Below are 22,723 nucleotides of genomic sequence, written 5' to 3'. Positions count from 1 at the left end.
ATTAGGAAGAAGTTCTTCCCAGAGAGAGTGATTTCCCATTGGAATGGGCTGCCCAGGGAGGTGGTGGAGGCACTGTCCCTGGGGGTCTTCAAGAAAAGAATGGATGAGGCACTTAGTGCCATGGTCTAGTTGATTGGATAGGGCAGGGGGATAGGTTGGACTGGATGATCTTGGAGGTCTCTTCCAACCTGGTTGATTCTATGACTCTATGCCTTACCACCACCTACAGAAAGCAGCAAATTAAAATGGGGCAGAAAGTACCAGCAGAGTTGAAAGGCATCTAGGACACTGTGCATATTCTGCTCCCTACTGATGTTAGTGCCAATGCAGCATAAACTTAGCACTATTAGCCTCAAACACCCCAGCAAATCAGAAAAATTAATTATTTATGACAGACAGTTCAAGTTTCACACTGAGGACTGTGGAGGAGCCTGTTTTCTGCAGTGGCTTCTTCACAAAGCTTCTGTCTGCTCCCCAGTAGAATACTGGAAAGTCTATCAGCAATGCTGCCTCAGTTAAAAACATCCTTACATTTACTAGACTTACAGGAATTCAAGATACTTTCTCCAGACTAATCTAACAGTTGTCATGTCAATTACTTCAAAACATAAAGCCAGTGAAGGTTTGCCCACGTCAAGGTCTGAAGACCTCCAAAGGTCACACAGAATCACAGAAGGGACCTCAAAAGATCATCCAGTACAATCCCCTGCCAGAGCAGGATCATCTAGACCAGATCACAGAGGAACACATACAGGCATATTTTTAATGTCTCCAGAGAGGGAGACTCCAGAAGCCCCCTGGGCAGCCTGTTCCAGTGGTTCTGTCACCCCCAGGGAAAAAATTCCTCCTCGTCTTTCCATGGAACTTCCTATGCTTCAACTTCCACCCATTGCCCCTTGTCCTGTCACTGGGCATCACCCAGCAAAGGCTGGCAGCCTGGCACTCACCCTTCACATACCTACAAACACTGATGAGGTTCCCCCTCAGGCTCCTCCTCTCCAAGCTCTTAAAGAGCCCCAGCTCCCTCAGTATCTCCTCATAAGAAAGATGTTCCACTCCCTTCATCATTTTTGTGGCTCTGTGCTGGACTCTTCCAAGAAGATTCCTGTCCTTTTTGAATTGAGGGGCCCAGAACTGGACACAGTACTCCAGATGTGGCCTCGTCAGCACCTCAACCTCCTCCATGCTAGAGAGCAGCAAGCCTGTTATCTGGCCACGGGGCTTTTCCCCTCCAAGCCCAAACTACAGTGATATTCATGACCTCTGTGTGAGGAGAAATAATTAATATGTGCCCCACAGAGCTGGTAGAAATCTTCCATCACAAATCCAGCTCTCAAGTGGTCCTGCTTCAGTTCTGCACAAGCAGTAGTATGTCAAACAGGCATCTGGCCACTGAGAGCAAGAGACAGTATCCCCATTACTCTTGCTAATCTTCCTGCTGACTCCACTGATTAGATAAAAGCCAGAGAGACAATCGTTATTTTACATTCTAATTTCCTGCATGCCAAAGGCCACCAAATTCCCCCAATTCCCACTTGGCCTCAGCTCTATAAAATTAAATAAGTCTTAAAACCTTTCCCAGAGAGGTCGAGAACTCAAAGCAACACTTGGCAAATCAGGTCAAGGAGTCTGAAAAATGCACACCTTAGGTTCTGCTAAAATGAATCTAACCAGAACCCGAGGATGCCAAACAAGGTGTTTATGCTGCAAGTGGACTCTTTTTTTTCCCCCCCACTTCTCCTCATTATTCATGACACAGTCCCAAAGCAAATTTCCAGTAAGCTTTTAAAAATAGCATTAATAGTCTTAGAGGTGGTATTATTAAGACCCCAATTAAGATAGTACATGAATGTTTCCTGCTTGCATGTGAAATGACAGACTTAAGCTACAGAGTCACATGAGTCCTGAAGGAATTTCTTCTCTTAACACCAGTTTAGGAAAGATGGCTATCACTCTTGCTTCCCTACCAGGTGTCAAGGCACCAATTCAGAAGCCTTTCACTACCTCGGTGTGACCTGTTAAGCCACATTTAGGATCCAGCTTCTGAGGGAATGTTGTAATTCACAGTGTAAATCCCCTAGACTCTGGTTGCAGCTGCAAACACCTCTGAAAGTGCTTTCTAAGACTTCAAGCAAGGCACCAAGGAAAGAAATCCTTCTCACTGGAGTGCAGAAGCTGTGTGAGGTAGCCCTTCTAGCTTTATACGTACACAGGACCTGAGCAGGTGCAAGAGTGGGGTCCAGTTTCTAATGAGGTGAGGAGAAAGTTCTTCACTGAGAGAGTCATTGGACACTGGAATGGGCTGCCCGGGGAGGTGGTGGAGTCACCGTCCCTGGAGCTGTTCAAGGCAGGATTGGACGTGGCACTTGGTGCCATGGTCTAGCCTTGAGCTCTGTGGTAAAGGGTTGGACTTGATCTACGAGGTCTCTTCCAACCTTGGTGATACTGGTAATGATGCAGCTGCTTCAGCACCAAGATAAGCTACTTTGTGTTATTGCTCCCTCTCTGCTGCTCACCTGGAAACTTCAGCAACAAAAATAGGACAGCTTTCTCAGCCTGCTCTTTCCCACAGCCCGTGCTCACCTGCAGAATAAATCCCTCCTGCACACTGCAGTCAGAAGAATCACACCCAGCCTTGGAACAGTTAGAAACAAGAACTGCTGACACTTAGGACTGCCACTGTTGGAGCTGCAAGGGTTCAGCCTGCTGGCAGTTAATACCTGCAATTTTCTGGGAGCCAGGAGCTCAAAAGGAAATCCAAGCAAGAAACAAAAGGTTACAATTCTGACCCCAGTTTTGTATCATCGATCTCAAATACAACAGATTTCAACAGGTTAGCCTTGAGGAACTGCCCAAATATACCACAGTTGAATGGGAGATCACCAGCAACATCTCCTCCTGCTCACAGCAAGGCAGAAACTGACACCTCCAGCCTTTCATCGGGAGTTACACCTTGATTCAACTTTCAACATAAATATTCCTTGTTCCAGAATTTAGGGTACCTCAGTAGACTTTTTTTGGTTTGGACTGAGGTTTTTTGTTGGATACACAGTACAAGGGCTTCTTGCTGGAGAAAACGGTCATTTAACAACATACATCCTAGAGAGGTGTAAATGAGTCCTGATTTAACTGAGGTGACAATTCATTATTAGCAACAGCAATCACACACTCTCAGTGACCAAAGCTTTCCTGGCAGAGTTCTCTCTCTGGATTTATCATTAACATCTACATCCTAACACTGCTAAATAATTCAGCACAGCGTTTAGCCTTGCGTTCTTGGTCTCTCTACCCAGAAACCACTCTCACTATTTACTGTACATTCCAACACCAAGGAGGAAAAACCTGCCTGGATCACAGCTCCCCATCACATTGTGCAACAGAGGGGGAACCTTCGCTCCCAAAACACAGAAGTGTGGGGTTTGTTTTATTTTGTTGGGAAATGTGTTTATTAAATCCCTAAACATGGAGCATTATTTATCCACACGGAGTCATGACCATGTGGGCTCAGACTGGCATGCAAATTCCCCTTTTAATAATCCTAATGCAGGGAGCGCTCCAATCAGAGCACTATCAGCCCCAGCTCCCAGATACCTGATGCCAGCTTTGCTGGTAATGTAGGCCACAGAAGCAAATCCAGAGAGATTGAGTTGCAAGTGGAGAGAGAGGCTCTGAGATCTATTTGCTTGGCTTCCTGACGACAGGGGGAGGGAGGGGTGGGTGTCTAACTTCTTTTTTCCTTCTCCAGTATAAAGGGAATATCACTCAAGGGCGATCATTAGCTGAGAGCAGCCCAGCTGGGTGAAGGCAGGCAGGCGGGGAGGCAGTTGCGAGCAGCGAAGCACGGTGGAGGCACGAAGAGACAAGCCCAGGTTAATGAAAGCATGAGGAGGCTCCTCGGCAGCAGCTGGAAGAAATTTGGGCACGCTGACAGGGGAAACTACGACTGGCTCAACAGTGACTCAGGTGGGCCACTTCTGGAAACAGAGCTTCAGGTCTGTATCCCCCTGCTCGTTCCTGTGGCATGTCCTTTGTGTGTGTGTACGTCTGTATAAGGACTCGGTGTGTAGCACAGAGTAAATACCTGGGGTTTGAGGCATACCAAAGCAGTACTGCTCAATTATGTAGACTCAGAGCATGCATTTATCGCTGTTTGCTTTCAACACATTTGCGGGGAAAGAAAAACATTAGATGGAAAAAGTCTTGCTGGAGTGCCAGGTAAAGAAGTTTGTTTCTTTAAGGCATAATTCATTCTGCTGTTCCTTGATTTCCTTTCTTTTAAATGTGTGTTTATGCTTTGGATCTGCAGATGTTAAGAGTCAGTAACAGTCAGCAATAAACTCTTGTTCCCTAAGCTGTGCGCTGATTACTTCTGCGAGAGAGGATCACATGCAGGCAAGTGGGGGGGAGGGCAGTAACCCTCCCAGATGAAAACACAGCCTGCCTTTCTGGCTTTGTCTGGAAGATGGCAAAAGGGTTTCTCTGGCCAGAAATAATTTGAAGTGCAATTATATCCTCAGCAAATGTCCAAGTGAAGTAGTACTAGCAAACAAACTACCCGTGCTACAGAGCTGAGACACCAAGTGCAGCGTTGTAAAATAAAAGGGATTAGGAGCAGAGTGTCAAAACAGGAGAAAAGGTAATATTTAGAAGGCCTCCACATTTTTATCGAAGTCTCCCTCAGCAGGAACATTACCAGAGCTGCAATGGCAACGTCTTCACACCTCGAGACTGGTTTTGTCCCCAAATGAGAAACAGTGTTGCCAGAGTAACTTTTTAACAAGTATTTGTGTAACCCTTAAAATTATGTGTCCTAATATATGTACATAAAAAAACACCACAAAAATGGTTTCCTGTTTAACAGAGTTGTATCCTTTTAAAGCAAATTTTTTACAAGCAATAATTAATCAACTTGAAGAAGTAGGATAGAGCTTGGAGTAGCATCTATGTGTGGAGCAGAGACTAATGAGTTCAAAGCAGACTTTGTTCCACATCCACTGAAAACATTTCAGAAGTATCAGCTTCCTGATTCAACTTCAAAAGGGTAGCATAAATATGGGCTGTATTCATAAAAATAATGTCAATAAACTTCTAAGTACCCTAGCAAATCATTAATGGCAGCAGAAATCCTAGCACCAATCAAATACTCCCTTCAGTGGGAATTTAAGCCAGCCAAATAAACCTGCATTTTTCTATCCTTACACAAAAGCTTCCTTTAAACTCCTATCTGGCCGTACTTAGGTCATTCCCTTCAAAGCCAGGTATCACAGTATCATCAGGGTTGGAAGAGACCTCACAGATCATCAAGTCCAACCCTTTACCACGGAGCTCAAGGCTAGACCATGGCACCAAGTGCCACGTCCAATCCTGCCTTGAACAGCTCCAGGGACGGCGACTCCACCACCTCCCCGGGCAGCCCATTTCAGTGTCTAGGTACTAGGCTTCTTTAGTCTAGACAAAGAGGTCAACCCTGAACACATTCCATTACTCACCTAGGAAATGGCACACAGCTGGGCTGCTCTCTGCATTTCGTTCCTTTACCAACAGGCACAGCTAAAAGCTCATCTAAACTGATATGGGTCAGGCAATCTGTAAGCTGGCAACTGTACATGCTCAGCATGTTGGAAAAAAGAAGTAGGCAAACAGATTACCAATGAAAGGCTTTAGTGCTTCCAGCCTGTGCTCACTGTTTGGGAAAACTAGCCCTCTGCTTCAGTTACTGCGGAGATACAAACAAAAGGGAGGGAGTAAAGATGAGCCTACAATGGCCAAACCAACATACCGAAAGTCAGTCCTGCAAAACCAGAGAGTTTTCTGGAAACATAATCCCTTTTACCCTTTTCTGCCTTCAGGAAGGACATTTCTCCTGTATTTATATGCCTGACAGTTACTTCATGCTGGAAGGTGGAGCCTTATTTCTATCAATTACAAACTCAACAATAGATGCTTGCGATGATGCAGGCAAAGCACACTTCAGGTGAAGCCACAGCATCAAAACCAAGCTAATGAAGAAAACACCAGTAATTAATTCCTTCAGTCACTTCATGTGCTTGATTTGGACATTTCAGTTATCAAACAGCAGAGGATTTTATTCTATGTATGGTCTGCAGTTGCTTTGTTTGCTTGCACTTTCATTTAATTCACTTAAGACTCAGTTTCATTTCTGGATCATTTCATTTGCATCAGGAACAGTGTGGCCAGTAGGACAAGGGAGGTTATTCCTCCCCTGTACTCAACACTGGTCAGGCCACATCTTGAGTACTGTGTCCAGTTCTGAGCCCCTCATTTCAAGAAAGATGTTTAGGTGCTGGAACATGTCCAGAGAAGGGCAACAAAGCTGGTGAGGGGCCTGGAGCACAAATCCTATGAGGAGAGGTTGAGGGAGCTGGGCCTGTTTAGCCTGGAGAAGAGGAGGCTCAGGGGTGATCTTATTACTGTCTACAACTACCTGAAGGGGCATTGTAGCCAGGTGGGGGGTGGCCTCTTCTCCCAGGTAGCCAGCAATAGAACAAGGGGACACAGTCTCAAGTTGTGCCAGGGTAGGTATAGGCTGGATATTAGGAAGAAGTTCTTCACAGAGAGAGTGATTGGCATTGGAATGGGCTGCCCAGGGAGGTGGTGGAGGCACTGTCCCTGGGGGTCTTCAAGAAAAGCCTGGATGAGGCACTTAGTGCCATGGTCTGGTTGATTGGATAGGGCTGGGTGCTAGGTTGGCCTGGATGATCTTGGAGTTCTCTTCCAACCTGGCTGATTCTATGATTCTATGATTTACCAGTCCTGGCAGTTGTTCCTGTTACCTATGCACACTGGTTCCTTTTCTCATTTTAGACCTTCAGTTGCAGATGTTTAACTCAGAGCTTCACAGCATTTTTTTTCCCATCAAATGACCCTTTCTAATTTACACCAAAAAAAGAGGTTTGGTTGGGTTTTTTTCAATCTAAGACAGGGGTGGGGGGGTTTACAGCTAGAAGATTTTTCCAAGTCTTACATGTCAAGATTTTTGCAACATTCTTCAGTAGCTCCTTAGCCATTCATCCCAGAGGTAGGCAGAAAACCACAGCAGAAAAACACAGAATACTATTGAGTCATCTCTCAGTACTTTGTATATTTGGATATACCTACAGGAAGTTAATCACCTTTTTGAACTACACCTCAATGTAAAATCTGTCCTCATTAAAATGTTTGGCAGGATGATCTCTGTTATTTATAGTTCAGGTTCTGGGCATGTATGGGGCAATGTAAACTTGTTAAAACCAATTTCAACTCAAATAATAGGCTAAGTAGCCTTTTGATTATTTTGCCCAAATAGGAAAGCTGAGGCTTGAGTTTAAAATAGATTTATTGTGTTCAAGTTTGGGCTCCTCAGTTCAGGAGGGACTCAAAAGCATCCAAAGGAGGGCTACAGAAGTTATTAAGGGGCTGGAGCACTGCCCCGTAAGGAGAGGCTGAGGCACCTGGGGCTTTTTGGTCTGGTGAAGAGAAGACTGAGAGGGGATCTAATAAATGCTTATACATCTGAGGGCTGGGGGACAGGCTCTTCTCAGTTGTGCCCTGTTATAAGACAAGGGGCAATGGATATAAATTACAGCACAGGAAGTTCCATCTCAACATGAGGAAAAATTTCTATACTGTTAAGGGTCACAGAGCACTGGAACAGGCTGTGGAGTCTCCTTCTCTGGACACTTCCAGACCTGTCTGGATGCATTGCTCTGACTTGCACTAGATTCTGGTCTTGCTCTGGCAGGGGGGCTGGACTCAATGATCTCCAGAGGTCCCTTCCAACCCCTAACATCCTGTGATACTTTGAAACACAGACTGAGAAAGCTGGTCCTTAAAGTCACCTGACAGCACACAGAGATGCACAGTACCCAATCCTTAATCCCACCTGCTTCACCTGCAGTTATTTTGCAGATAACAGTAAGGCACGCTGTTCTTTCACAACTGCACAGCACAGGACAATCATTTCATTACCAGACATTCCATATGCTACTCTTCCCACCTTCCTCAACAGCCCAGGGTCCTTTTTTATTGCCTCTTCAAAGAACAAATTTCTTATGTGCTGTTTTGTACACATTAGTGAATAGATATTCACTAGGCACTGATGTAGTTACTTTGAATAGAATCCTTCAGTTGGAAGGGACCTGCAAGTATCATCCAGTCAAACTGCCTGACTAACTCAGGGAGCACACATGAGGATATGTAATTTCTGCCCAGATCCCTTAATGTAATAAAGTACTCACCAGCTCAGGGCAGTTCTGTTTCACCTTCACAGAAAGCAATACGGATGCAGAATTTCTTCATCTCAGACCCAGGGATCTCAGCTCAGGCACTCTAAGTAAGGTATAACTAATGAATAAGCCACAGCACACCTCAGCTGAACTGCCTTGCTCCCTCTAGGGCACTCAGCAACAAAGACAAGAAAATAACTCCCCAGAAGACCATTCACTATCTCTAACAAGCATCTCTTCCCCTAGCCTCACAATCCAGTCAATACCACACTCCAAACAGCCTGCAACACATTACCCTGAGCTACTGCGGTCCTTCTACTCCAAGTAATACATCACAACCTTAAAGCAGGCACTTAGTACAAAACAACATAATTAAAAGTCATGTGAGCTGTGGTTCAAGAGAAAGATCTGCAGACTTCCAAACCACTGGCATTTATTCTGCTCTGAGGGCTTGAATTTGCAACTTCAGAACCTATGCTACAGGTTTCTTGGGAAGGGGGAAAAGAGAACAAATATACTAAGAAAAGGCAGAGGGGGGAAAGAAAATAATAGAAGAAAAAAGACAGACTGGCACCCAAATTAATCACAGTTATGCTTTTATACCTGCTTCTCTGACTGTGGCCATCTGAGCTAGCTCATAGTAGTAAGAGTTGCACAAAGTGTGTTGCTTCCATTTTCTTGCTACTAGATCCAAATAGGCCCCTGCAGCAAGAAGACATTTTATGTGTTTTGCTTATAGCTATTTCTTTGCAATACTCCAGACTGCTGGGTTCCAGGCGAAGCTCTGGAGCAGAATATTCTCCCAAGACCCCAAACCATTTGTTAATTCCTTCCATCAATCTTTACTTTTCCTTATCTGCCTCCTAGTCCATCACTATCCTTTGACTTCTTCCAGGAAGAAGTCCTGGTGGTCCAACATCTGCTCCTCAGACTTCAGTCCTATCCACTCTTACTGCCCTCATTCTTGGTTGTCTTTTAGCTTTCCTCCCCACAGCTTTGCATCCTGTGCATCCTCCTCATAAGCCAAGGCTCTCCAGCATTGCTAGTGCACAACTCAGAATTGCATTCTTCTCTGCTCTCCTCTCCCTTGGTGAATCCTCAGTTCTTCCCTTCGAGAACACTGGTTCTTGTTTTTCCAATCCACATCAAATCCACCAGTCCCTCCTCTGTCTCCTTACCATCCTATGGATTCTCAGAAATCCAGTCTTTCTATGAGGCCATGCCTGACAACAACACATCAGGCAACCATAACACCAGTCTGTGCTTCCACCAGTACACAAAGGATACACCACCCTTGGCCCTTGTTTGAAACAAAAGCTTCCTTTCAGTGTGTCACAGAATCAGAGAACTTTAGAGGTTGGAAGGGACCTCCAGAGATCACTGAGTCCAACCTCCCTGCCAAAGCAGCATCACCTAGGGTAGTTTGCACAGGAATGCATCCAGGAAGGTTTTGAAAGTCTCCATAGAAGGAGACTCCACAACCTCTCTGGGCAGCCTGTTTCAGTGCTCTGTCACCCTCACTGTAAAGAAGTTTCTCCTTGTGTTGAGCTGAAACCTTCTATGTTCTAGTTTGTTGTCATTGCTCCTTGTCTTATTGCTACTGACCACCAAAAAGAGATTTGCCCCATCCACTTGACATCCACCCCTCAGATACTTGTATACATTGATCAGATCTCCTCTCAGTCTTCTCCAGACTAAAGGGAAATCCAAAGGAAAGTTGCACTTTAAAGGTAAGAGAATCAGGGCTTTATGTAGCTCTTACTAGGCTGGTAATGATGCTGGCGGTCTGCCCTCACACCCAACCACGGCAGTGCACAGCTTGCAAATCCACAGAACAGTGCTCCAACCCAAGTGAAAGCCCACTCCTTACAAATCAAACCCAAACCTGACACTTGGATCTCAAAACCAAGCTCTTCACTGACCATGCATAATGTATATGCTTAGCTCTTCTAAAGATATATTGTAAAGGTGTTGTTACAAACACAGCAGGTCTCAGCAGACAGAGTGCACAAACATACAGAATGCTTTCCCCTCTGCAGTGTTTTATACATATCATAAAATACAATAACAGTGTTAAACATTTTAAAGACAATCCCCTCTTTTTTCATTTTTTTACGATGATTTAGTGCCTGCATTAGAGTGGCATCAGAACAGTTCCTTCCAATTCTGTTCTTTCCTGTAGCTCAATTAATGGTCAGGTAAGACACCAGCTTGTACTGCCAGAAACTCTTTAATAAGAAATGATCAGTAAATAGGAGATAGTGCTTCTGTATGCAATTTTTCTGTGGTATAAAGACAGATGGAGAACAAAGCAATATAGTTTCAATGTATTTTTAAATTACTTTAATGGCTTTAGCCTCAGACCCATATTATCTCATGCACCATTTGTTAGAAGTCATAACCTATTTATTTTTCTTCAGCATGTTTTTCTTCAGTCATAGAATCAACCAGGTTGGAAGAGACCTCCAAGATCATCCAGTCCAACCCATCACCCAGACCTATCCAATCAACTAGACCATGGCACTAAGTGCCCCATCCAGGCTTTTCTTGAACACCTCCAGGGACAGTGACTCCACCACCTTCCCTAGGAAGAACTTCCTCCTAACATACAGCATAGACCTCCCCTGACACAACTCAGCACTGATCCTTGGGGAACACCACTAGTGACAGCTGCCAACTGGATGTGGCACCATTCACAGCCAGTTCTTGACCCATATCAGAGTGAATAGTCCATATCTAGGGCTAAACTGCAGCAGTTTGTAGCGGGTTAAGGAACCTCCCCTTCTACTACTGGAATTTACCAGATCAGCTCAGACTGCTTTTAAGTAAATTTACAAGCATATACACACAATGTATTTACAATTATATACAATGTAGAAATAATACAGAAATCCAAACTGCTTCCTGGACAAAAATAACTGCCCAGAAGGGACTGAAAGCCACCTTCTCTCTCTCTGACAGAAAACAACTATCAAAGCTTACTTGTTATCTGGTCAGTCAAGGTTAGCAGAAGAGATTAGAGAGCAGTGAATAGAACCAGCACTGAGCAGAGGAGGAGAACAAATAGTTTACATTTTGGCTTTTTATCCTTTTCAGCAAACCAGTGAATGACATGGACTTGATAATTATTTTTCTTTTACAACCCATGATCTAATTTCTCTCATTATAATCTCCCAATTAGCCTCAAACCATCACACAGTTGCTCTAGCACCTGATGACCCCTCCACACCAGAGAAGAGGAAAGCAGCAAGAGCAGAAGAAAACCCTCACAGACTGAAATGAAAACAGATTTAATTAAACAAACAAACACCAGTACAGAAAGTTATACTCAGCCCAGCAAACACACAGAACTTCTAATAAACAGGAAGGCAGTCCTCACTATCAGGGAGAGGAGCAGATTCAGAAAGAGCAGGAGCCCCTCATCCTCAGCAAACTTTATACTGAGTGATCCAACTCCAGTCAGCTGTCCTGGCTGACTCAAAACTGCTAACAGCCTAACTGCTAACCCATGGTTGCTCTGTGGGGCAATGACCACTTAATATGACAAAGAGTTGGGAAGATAATCAATGCCTGGTAGGTAATTAGTTGACTGTAGGTTACGGTGTGGGTTGGCAGCCAAAAGAATGACCACAGTTCTTGGAAGAATAAGAGAAAGGTTTTGTAGACTAAGGAGGGATCAAAGGAGTTACTGAGTTTTGTGACAGAGCCATCACTGCAAAGAGTGAGTTCACATGACTGCTTCAATACACTTTGGGGAAAGAACCACTCGGATTTTCCTGATTTGAAAAGCAGCTGTTGTTCAAAAGAAAAGAAAATCGATCAGTTGGTGTGCTTAGTCTCACCACAAGAATGTGAAAAATCCACCTGATTACAGTCTTCAAGTACTCAAAAGGGAATGACCTGCTGAAAACCAACATTGTAGGGTCTGGGTGCTTCCCCCTCTCTAGGCTAGACTCTGGAAAACAGGCAGTTATTACAAGGTGGAGCTAGAGTCAAGCTGAAAATAAGAGATACTAGATTTTGAAAGTGAAGCTACCACAACAGAAGAGCATGAATGTTTGTAAGGATATTAAGGAGCTTAAGACAAACTCCTTTTTTTTCCCTCTGTGGTGGTTTGGGTGTTCCCTGCCCCCCTACACTTTAGAAATTACCCAGGCTAGACTCAGCCAGCTCTGGGAATATAAATGAAGCTTGTATTTACAGCTGGCACAATATACAAGCAGATATTTACAATATATACAGTTATAGACAGAAACATACAAGGTAAAAGGTAATACAGAAGCACAACTCCCCTCCCAGAAACCTGAGTCCCCAGGAGGGGCTCTCAACCACCCCTGCACCTTCCCCCTGCCCCTTTCAACCTTACCCCAGTCCCAAGGAAGAATGGAGGTTCAGCCAAGAGGTTAAGAAGTAAAGGTGAGTGGAAGGTGAGGTTAGGGAGCTGCAGCTCAGTCAGAAGCCCAAGGCAGAGTGAGAAAATGGCCATAGTGTTATCTAATGTTTTCCTTTCTTCTTCAGCAAGACTCTGAGAGGAGTAGACATCACTTCTAGTTTTCACAGTATTCTGTGGTAATGGACCAGCAAACAAAATCTGACAGTTGCCAAGCCTTTAAAACATGTTGTTTGAGTGGCACTACTGCAGACAGAAAGCATCTTGGAAAAGCAATGTCTAAGTGATAGCAGGAGGAGAGGGAGAATGTCTTATTTTCTCTTTGATTCAGAGGTCTCTAGAAATCCAACACAATACTTACCTATTTGCTTTGATTACAGAGCACACAACAGACAAGTTCAACCAAAGATGACATAGAACCATTTCTGTGCATCATATTGCCTGCCACCATGATGCTCTTCCTGGCATTCCTGCTGCTCTTCCTGTACCGCCGCTGCCAGCACCCCACTCCTCAGGGGCAGATCTTCAGCATCGACCTCCCTGAGGCCCTGCCTGAGCATGATGTGTCCAATTTCCTTTCTGTGTTGCCCTGGACCAGCGAACAGAGCTTCCAATACTCCACTCTGGTACCTGATGCCACATTCCTCAGTGTGTGTCTGCCTCCATCCTATGAGGAGGCCACCATGAAGACTTCCAAGAATGAGGCTCACATTGAGCTCTCTCCAGATCCAGTGCCTCCTTACGAAGAGAGCACACTGCAGTCCAGCAGCACCAAATAAACTTCCTATGGAAGCACCCTAGCTGAAGCACACAGCCCCTCAAGGCACTAATGCAGAACTGTGATGGCCTTTAAAACAAACAAAAATATTCCAAATGAGGCACCAAGCCAATGAAGAATCTTGGAGTAACAGGGAGTGAGTGTCTTCCTCTCATCCTAGGATTCTCTAACTTCCATTGCTGACAAGGAAACACACATAGCGTAGCACCAGACGATCCCAGACTGGTAACATGGATATTCCAGTTAATAAAGCATGTCATGCAGGGATCAGACTTAAGGGCAGGTGGGAAGATGTCCTTCTTCAGTCCCTCAGCCACAAGGAAATATAAATTCTGATAGAGATTCACAAGTCACCAAAAAAGGGCTTTTATCTCATACCTATTTTGGTGTGGTTTTCCTCTCTTTTTATGTGTTTATTTGTAATGGAATCATAGAATCAACCAGGTTGGAAGAGACCTCCAAGATCATCCAGTCCAACCTATCACACAGCCCTAGACACTCAACTAGACCATGGCACTAAGTGCCTCATCCAGGCTTTTCTTGAACACTTCAAGGGACGGCAACTCCACCACCTCCCTGGGCAGCCCATTCCAGTGGAGTTCCTGACAAGCTGATTCACTCAACCTCTATGTCAATGCCACACCATTCTGCACTGCCCTGGAATGATCACAACAATATATAACCTCTACAAAACTTCCAGTGACTGTCCCAAAGGTTCAAACGTGCACTGTGACCAATAAAGGCTGTCATTTATCACAGCTCAGCAACGAGGACAGCCAGGGAAGACCTGATCATCCTGGGTGAGAGAAGCTCCAGCAGCACCACACAATGGCATGCTCACAGTGCAGCTGCAAGCTACTTCCCAAGATCTGCACAGTCCCAACTTTCTTTTGGCTCAACTTTTTTTTACACTTTCCAAGTTTCCAACAATAAACCCTAAGACATAGCTGGTGCAGCCTCTATAACAATTAGGGGGGGGGGGAATTAATAAAATCAACTTCACAAAAAAAAAAACAAACCAACAAACCAACTCATCTGAGAGGAGATCTTAACATCAATAAATATCTCAGGGGTGGGTGTCGAGATGGAAGTGCCAGTCTCTTTTCGGTGCTGCCCAGGGACAGGACAAGGAACAACAGGTACAAATCAGAACACAGGGGCTTCCATCTCTACATGAGGAGAAACTTCTTTACAGTGAGGGTGACAGAGCACTCAAACAGGCTGCCCAGAGAGGCTGTGGAGTCTCCTTCTCTGTGAGACTTTCAAAACCTGCCTGAGTGGGTTCTTGTGCAGCCTGCTTTGGCAGGGGGGTTGGACTCAATCTCTGGGGGTCACTTCCAATCTCTAATATTCTGTGATTCACCTTCATCACTAGAACAAAGTAAATCCCTTTCTAGTGCATTGGTGGCACTTTCTCAAGAGGGCTTGCACAGGCTTACTATTAGAACCATAGAATGGTTTAGGTTGGAAGGGACCTCAAAGATCATCCAGTTCCAACCCCTGCCATAGGCAGGGACACCTCCCACTAGAACAGGTTGCTCAAGGCCTCATCCAACCTGGCCTTGAACACCTCCAGGGAGGGAGCAGCCACAACCTCCCAGGGCAGCCTGTTCCGGTGTCTCACCACCCTCGCTGGAAAGAACTTCTTCCTAACATCTAGTTTAAATCTCCCCTCTGCCACTTTAAACCCATTACTCCTCATCCTGTCATTACAAGACCTTCCCCAGCCCTCCTGTAGGCCCCCTTCAGATACTGGAAGGCCACTATAAGGTCTCCTTGAAGCCTTCTCTTCTCCAGTGACAATGACCTTATTTTATGTCTTTCTTAGCATTTCTTCTATGTTGACAAAACCTTTTGTTATGGAAGGCAGCTACTACAGATCCTGACAGCCTCAAAAGTTCTGACAGATTCTTCCTTGCAGGTATCTATCAGCTTTTCCATGACATTACATCTGTTTGTGGCTTGCCCAACATAAACATTACTGAAGACAGTCTTGGTGTAATTCCTAAACCCAAAGGTTGCGTCCTGGCTTAACACACTGGGAAATTGACAACTCATGACAGTTGGTGTAATCAATCAGATTGTTTTTGTGAACATACCACAGAGCAGCACCAAAACAGTACAATAACAGAAGAAGAAACTGCTGTTGTGCAACAGAAGAAAGAGGCCACTTTTGAGCTGCAAGTAGAGAAATTTCATGGTGTTATGCCCAAAGTGACACAAATCACATCACCACAGCAGCCAAGTAGCCCAAGTCAGAACTGATGAACCCACTTTGCACGAAGAATAAGAGCAAATATTTTGGACAAATTCTAATTCAATCCCAGATTATGCCTGGGATGAGCTCTTGGTATTTGTTGATGCATTTAAAAGTGCTGTATTTCACTGTCTCTTTGCATTTTATTTACTTCCTTAATATTTGGTATACGCAGATGTTGCCAGGTACAACAAAAGCTAGAGAAATACAGGATCCTGAACTAACCTAATTAACAAGGTACCAAGGTTTGATGCTCACTTCTGTCTCTAGAGTCTGTATATTCCACTAACCTCAGCAGAATTGTGAAGGGATGCTTGAAAATTCAGCCACTGTCATATTGAATTGAGTTTATTGTGTCTTGAAAGATCTGCTGTGTTCTGAAAAGAGTCAGACTGCTCTGCAGCACAAATTTTTTGTTTACCCTTAGCAGGGCAGTACTTGAAACCCAGTCCCGGGGTTCATCACCCTAAATCGCTCTCCAGTTACCTTAGTTACAATTAAGGTAACTTGGTGACTGGTATTTCTTGTGACCAAGACAGATATACTTCCAGAACCAGTTGAGAATTGCTTTTCTCCCCAGGAATACAGTGATTGCGTCTCACAGCATTTATAAGTCTCAAGTCCTGCCATAGACAAACAGTTTCTGTTCGTTCATGTTAGAACAGACAACTGAAAAAAGAGATTCTCTCAAATCCAAATGAACAGAAACACCTCCATGTCTTAAGTTCTTCTAAAACACTGCTTTTTACTCCATCTGGAATTGGTATCCCTTAGAATCACAGAATCAAGTCAGGGTTGGAAGGGACTACAAGGATCATCTAGTTCCAGCCCTCCTGCCATGGGCAGGGACACCCTACCCTAGATCAGGCTGGCCACAGCCTCAGCCAGCCTGGCCTTAAACACCTCCAGGGACGGGGCCTCAACCACCTCCCTGGGCAACCGATTCCAGTCTCTCACCACTCTCATGCTGAAGAACTTCCTCCTCACATCCAGTCTGAATCTACCTACTTCCAAGTTAGCTCCATTCCCCTTACCTCATTCCAACACAGTTTTGTCTAGTCATGCGTGTTATTTGTCCCTTGTGGGTTTTGACCCAAGCAGCATCTCGCCCTTAACTCTGCCAAAGCCACCCAGGAGCTCCAGGAGTGCCATGCAGGAGGAACAGATCAAGCAACAGCTTTGTCCAAAAACCCAAGTGACAATTCAGTAATGCTGTATTGAACTGTTTAGTAAGCACCTGGTAAATCATAAACATTTACTATTAGATACTTTGCTGTGGTTAGGTTAGCACTCAGTTTATCTTACTAAACGCTGCCATGCAGAGGGTGCAGACAGCCTCCAAGCCCCAGCAGCGTTTGCTCCCTGCACACCTTCCTCAGAGGTGTCTGTGGCCAGCAGGTACAGTAATGAAGTAACAGCATGAGAAGTACAACGATTTCCAGGCAGCATGGGTAACTAGCAGATAGGTAGGAGGACCAGGATTGCTTTCCCTGGTCCAAGTAGAGAGCTTGGACACTCCTAGAAAGGATCACCACGTACCTGCTGAACCAGAGGTTCGCTGCACAGCCACAAGGATCAATCCCCCCCGATTTTCATTACCTTAATTCACCAAACACAAAACTGCATCAATCCAGAAGCAGACACACAGGTCTGGCTTTAGAGGGGGCAGGGAGCCTCTCCTGCAAAGAGTCTGGCAATTAACAACAGACAACACCTTCTGTTACTCAGTTTTCATCCACAGCCTCCACATGTCTAACAGAGCACCCTTCATCTGGCTGCTGCCCTGATATCTAGGACACAGAAACTAACGGCTGGTAGTAGCAGTCCTTTCAACAGTCGTTTTAGGGACAAGAGTGAGAAGAGAAGACTTCAAAGCCATGCCTTGTTCACCAGAAGGAGCATTTCACACAGCTGTTTCTAAATGTAAATTCCAATTTCTTACTCTTGGAAGCCTTTCAGTATTGCACCCTCTGACTCCACTGCTCACAGTACTCAGAACATTTTAATTTCAGATTAAACTGAAGAACAAACAGCAGTAGGACTGGTTCTATACTATTTAAAGCAACTTGAACATTTGACCTACATTCAAACTACAAGCATTTTGAGAGGAATTCCATGGCAGTCTTCCATACTGTACAAGGTCTTTCTTCACCTTTTAGCTCTCTGAACAGCAAATTTTCCCTGACATGGTGCTACAAGGCAAGGACTTCAGTCAAGAAGCCAACAACAAATACTGTAACATAACTCAACACACTGCACTTTAAAATACCTGCAATAAACAGTGCCTGGTAAGCCATGGGAAAAGCAAGGCTCAGCATTACAGATGTCTTCAGTTGCAACTGCCACCTTCAGTGAGCTTTTTATATAGTAAGAATCATAGAATCAACCAGGTTGGAAGAGACCTCCAAGATCATCCAGTCCAACCTAGCACCCAGCCCTATCCAATCAACCAGACCATGGCACTAAGTGCCTCATCCAGGCTTTTCTTGAACACCTCCAGGGACAGTGCCTCCACCACCTCCCTGGGCAGCCCATTCCAATGCCAATCACTCTCTCTGTAAAGAACTTCTTCCTAATATCCAGCCTATACCTACCCTGGCACAACTTGAGACTGTGTTCACCTGTGGCTGGTTTTTGCAGAGATCAAGGCGTTCCCAGCATTTAAGGGCACCCTTAAGCAATCATTATGCGAGTGCTGCTCTTGACTTCCCTGAGAATTACTTAACTGCTACCACCTGTCCTAGACTCGCTAATCCCGCAGGCAGCTGTGGTCTTTTATTGTGCCCACCTGTGAGTAAATTTAACTCCAGTCCTCAGAGAAGACAACCGAGAAGGTTAAACACTTTCTATGGACAAGAACAGTCTTTTTGCTAGGTCTGTAAAGGGCTTAGCCCCGGGAGCAGCTGTCCCCGTTCCCAAAAAACGGGGGCTACAAAACAACATCCAGGACCTTCAGGGATCGTGCAGACATACTCCTCTTGGTCACAGGATTAGAAGCCTGCTGTGTAGCTGAGGAGAAAGGGTGTGCTGGTGTATCAGAAAGTAATAATCGGTTATGAGTTATGGCTACTAATATGTGTATATTGATATTTAATATTAAAAAATAGGGGAAGTTCCCCGAGGTTCTGTAGATTTTCGGTCGACAAGAATCAATTGCATAGAACTAAACAGTTTAAACCAGCAGAACTTGGAAACAGCAACGCGAAAACAGCAAACATGCTAACTAACGCCTATGGAGCCTGGGCATTCACTCCAGCAGATACTCACGACGCCGTTGGTCCCTCAGTAAGTCTCCTGTATGAAAGAGGCTTTCCAAGCGGCGATGATCCCGGGGTAGAACACAAATATTCCAGGCAGAGGAGAAGGAGATGCTGCTGGGCCGCTGGTGTGAGCTGCAGACACATGGCCGCCCGCTAACGAGCCGCCAAGGAGGAGATGGCTCCGCGCAGCCGGGGCGGGAAGGCTGCTGCGGGAAGGGGGCGGTTTCTAAACCCCTTCATAGACTTGGTTCGGAGATCAAGCTGGCCAATAGGCACCAGCACCATTGCTCTGGCCAGTGAGGGCACAGCTTCGGGCCTCCTCTGATTAGGCAGGCACGGCGAGGGCAGCACAGCGCACCTGACACGAGGTGCTAAGCCCCCTGGCCCTCAAGGCTTTGCTGGGGCCAAACCCTTACTGTTACTCACCTGCTCGCTCCCGGAGCCCAGCACGGCAGGATGAGGAGAGCCAGGGTTAAACCTGCCCGGCAGGATTTATGCCCTACCAGGACAGCTGGGTAGCAAGGTTTCCTCAGGAATCCAGTCTAAGGGAATATAATTACGTTGCACAGGATCTCGATCTTTTCTTCGCCTCCTTTTATATCCTTTTATGGGCTCTTTGTGAAATCTGTATCACACTGCATTATTCCAAACATCTAAAGCTCCTTTCCCAGCAACTCCAGTTTCAAGAAGAATGCCCAATAATAGTGAGCCCTCTAGGGCAAAGACTGTGCTATTCATCTCTTCTGAGACTAAGAAAATCCACGTAGAAGAAAGACTCCCTAAGCACAGCCAGCATGTTGTTGCAGCATGCACCGCACAGTGTAGCAGTGAGGTCAAGTTGTAAAGGTACAGAAAAAACAGGGATTTGCACTTTGCTGCCCACAGAACTATGGCAGAACAATGAAGTTATCTGGGATTTATTTGTGGTGTTACTACCCTCTGTACAGAATTAAAGGAGTCAGTGCAGCTCTCATACAAGCCACCAAGACAGATGCTTCTTTGAACTCCACGTTCTTTAGGTGAGCTGTTTGAGTGCCATTAGCTGTTTTTACTTACCTGGCCTTCTGAAAGGATGAAAATATAGATGATGCTCCAGTGAGCCTGGTGCACATCCACTCTATATCATAGAATCAACCAAGTTGGAAAAGACCTCCAAGATCATCCAGTCCAACCTAGCACCCAGCCCTAGCCGGTCAACTAGACCATGGCACTAAGTGCCTCATCCAGGCTTTGCTTGAACACCTCCCTGGGCAGCAGGTGGTGGAGGCACCGTCCCTGGAGGTGTTCAATCAACGCCTGGCAGAGGCACTTAGTGCCATGGTCTAGTAGACTGGCTAGGGCTGGGTGCTAGGTTGGCCTGGATGATCTTGGAGGTCTCTTCCAACCTGCTTGATTCTATGATTCTACTGCTGCCTGATCTCTAAAGAGAGGCAGAGGAGCTGGGATGCAAGGCAGCACTGATCTTGGTCCATGCTAGATCACCAAACCTGCTGTTTCCATGATCGATGCAAAGACTTGTGCAGGCATCGAACGCTTCTTGCTCGGTCCAAGGCCGAGCGGCTGCCTCCCTAGCGCAGGTCTGCAGAGGGCGCATGGACACCACCAGACGTGGGCTGGAAGTTCTGCGGCGCCCTCCAAGTCCCCAGGCGGCCTGTGGCTGCTTTACTGTGCTTACTCCAGCAAGTCACTGGATCGTTTCGTGTTTCTCCAACCTGTCCATTTCAAACTATGCCCAAAACCTGTGTTTTCTTTGGATTAGTAGCCCAGCCTCGGGCCTATAAACGCACCTTCAGCAGCTCGGCAGCTGCCGCAGCTTCCCGGTGTGAGTGCCGTAGTGCTGCAGCAGCTGCTACCGCTCGGCGGGAAGGGCGGGGGGGGAATGTGCTTGTTGCCAGGTAAAGACAGCCTGGTTTCGGCTTTCTGAAGTAAGGGCTGTCAAGAACAGGCAGCACTAGCAGGATCTGTCGCCACATTCCAGGGTTGTGAATTCTTGCTGTGTTTCCCCTGTAAGAGTAACCGTGCCTGGTACTGTAACTGCAAGCGTAGGGGCTGACTCTAAACCGCAGGCATGCGCCGACTGCCACCTGCTTCTAGAACAGGCCAAACAGGATTAGTAAGAGCAGTCATAGAATCAGGGTTGGAAGGGATCACAGGGATCATCTCATTCCAAAACCCCTGCCATGGGCAGGGACACCCTACCCTAGAGCTGGCTGGCCACAGCCTCATCCAGCCTGGCCTTAAACACCTCCAGGGACAGGACCTCAACCACCTCCCTGGGCAACCCAGTCCAGGCTCTCACCACTCTCATGCTGAACAACTTCCTCCTCACAACCAGTCTGAATCTCCCCACCTCCAGCTTTGCTCCATTCCCCCCAGTCCTGGCACTCCCTGACAGCCTAAAAAGTCCCTCCCCAGCTTTTTTGTAGCCCACTTCAGACACTGGAAGGCCACAAGAAGGTCACCTGGGAGCCTGCTCTTCTGCAGCCTGAACAGCCTCAACTCTTTCAGTCTGTCCTCATAGCAGAGCTGCTGCATCCCTCTGAGCATCCCAGTGGCTGGACCAGGGCTGGAGCACCTCTCCTATGGAGACAGACTGAGAAAGTTGGGGTTATTCAGTCTGGAGAAGAGAAGGCTCTGAGCAGACCTTATTTGGGCCTTTCAGTACCTGAAGGGGGCCTAGAAGAAAGCTGCTGAGGGACTTTTTAGGATGTCATGTAGTGACAGGAGTAGGGGGAATGGAGCAAAACTAGAAGTGCAGAGATTCAAATTGGATGTTAGGAGGTTGTTCACCACCAGAGTGGGGAGACACTGGAACATGTTTCCCAAGGAGGTGGTGGAAGCCCCATCCCTGGAAGTCTTTAAGGCCAGGCTAGATGTGTCCCTGAGCAACATGATCTAGTGTGAGGTGCCCCTGACCATGGCTGGGGGATTGGAACTGGACGATGCTTGAGTTCCCTTCCAGCTCTGACAAGTCTGTGATTCTGTACTGGCCCACCCTAGAATACATGGAGTCATTGTCACAACCTCCCCAGGGCCCAGCTTTTCTGCCAGCAAAGGCAGGGCTGTTCCTGAATCCAACTGACTACACCAAAATGTGTGAGTCAGCATGGGCAGGATGCAGGAACAACTGCAAAACCACAGAATAAACTAATCTTTATTACCTCACCAACTGGATCCCTGAAGCAAAAGCCAGGTGAAAGCACAGAGTGGGAACACAGGATCAGCTCTTCCTAGATGATTGCTGGAGCTGCTGGTTTTGCCTGTGTTTCAGGCACTGATGCAGGCATAGTTTACCACTGTGCTTTGATCTTCCCACAGCAGGGCAGGAATCTCAAGCATGGCTGATAGGATGCTTCTAAGTCTATCACATGCGTACATTATTATCTAAACACAGATGTTCTACTTGTCAAGCACACAAGGCTAAACAACAATTAGTTTGATATATGTGTTTCTCTAACACCCCAGCTGCAAGTCACTCGAGGCTGTTTATAATCCTCCACCCCAATCTTTGGTTATTATCCCACACTGGTTGCTCATATTTCACAATAAAATCACTCTGCCACAGGAGCTGGGGATGAGAGGAAAAAAAAACTGACCATGTTGCAAATATGAAGGAAACAAAGTGAATTCCAGAATCTTCTCAGACTGCTTGAAAAGTGCAGTTGAAGACTAGCAAGGAAAAACCTAATCTTTTCTGTTGCTTTTAGTGTTTCCAGTTGGGCCCTACTTGATGGAATTCTGCTTTTCCAGGAGACCCCTTTCTTGAGAAGTGCAAACCAATGTATGTGACTATTTATCTTAGCAGTCTGTTCA

The 22,723-nt window shown here is 45.9% G+C and overlaps 1 protein-coding gene and 1 long non-coding RNA gene across 2 annotated transcripts in view; one reads left to right on the top strand and one right to left on the bottom strand.

Annotated features, from left to right (window-relative positions):
- The window catches only part of LOC135189228 (uncharacterized), a 40,135-nt gene extending 21,020 nt beyond the window's left edge, over positions 1–19,115 (bottom strand). The window contains exon 1 of the long non-coding RNA XR_010307978.1: positions 18,918–19,115. This is a non-coding gene — a long non-coding RNA (uncharacterized LOC135189228). The remainder of the gene's footprint in view (positions 1–18,917) is intronic.
- Positions 3,882–13,946, top strand: SMIM28 (small integral membrane protein 28). Its single transcript, XM_064169364.1, has 2 exons — positions 3,882–3,992; positions 12,996–13,946. The coding sequence occupies exons 1-2, from the start codon at positions 3,882–3,884 to the stop codon at positions 13,392–13,394; spliced, it is 510 nt and encodes a 169-aa protein (XP_064025434.1). The 3' UTR covers positions 13,395–13,946.
- Positions 19,116–22,723: the final 3,608 nt, after the last annotated feature.

The sequence above is a fragment of the Pogoniulus pusillus genome, chromosome 31 (genome assembly GCF_015220805.1).
Source record: "Pogoniulus pusillus isolate bPogPus1 chromosome 31, bPogPus1.pri, whole genome shotgun sequence".
Classification (NCBI taxonomy): Eukaryota; Metazoa; Chordata; class Aves; order Piciformes; family Lybiidae; genus Pogoniulus; species Pogoniulus pusillus.
Note: the sequence above shows the minus strand (reverse complement) of the source record. Positions and strands in the feature narration are given on the sequence as shown.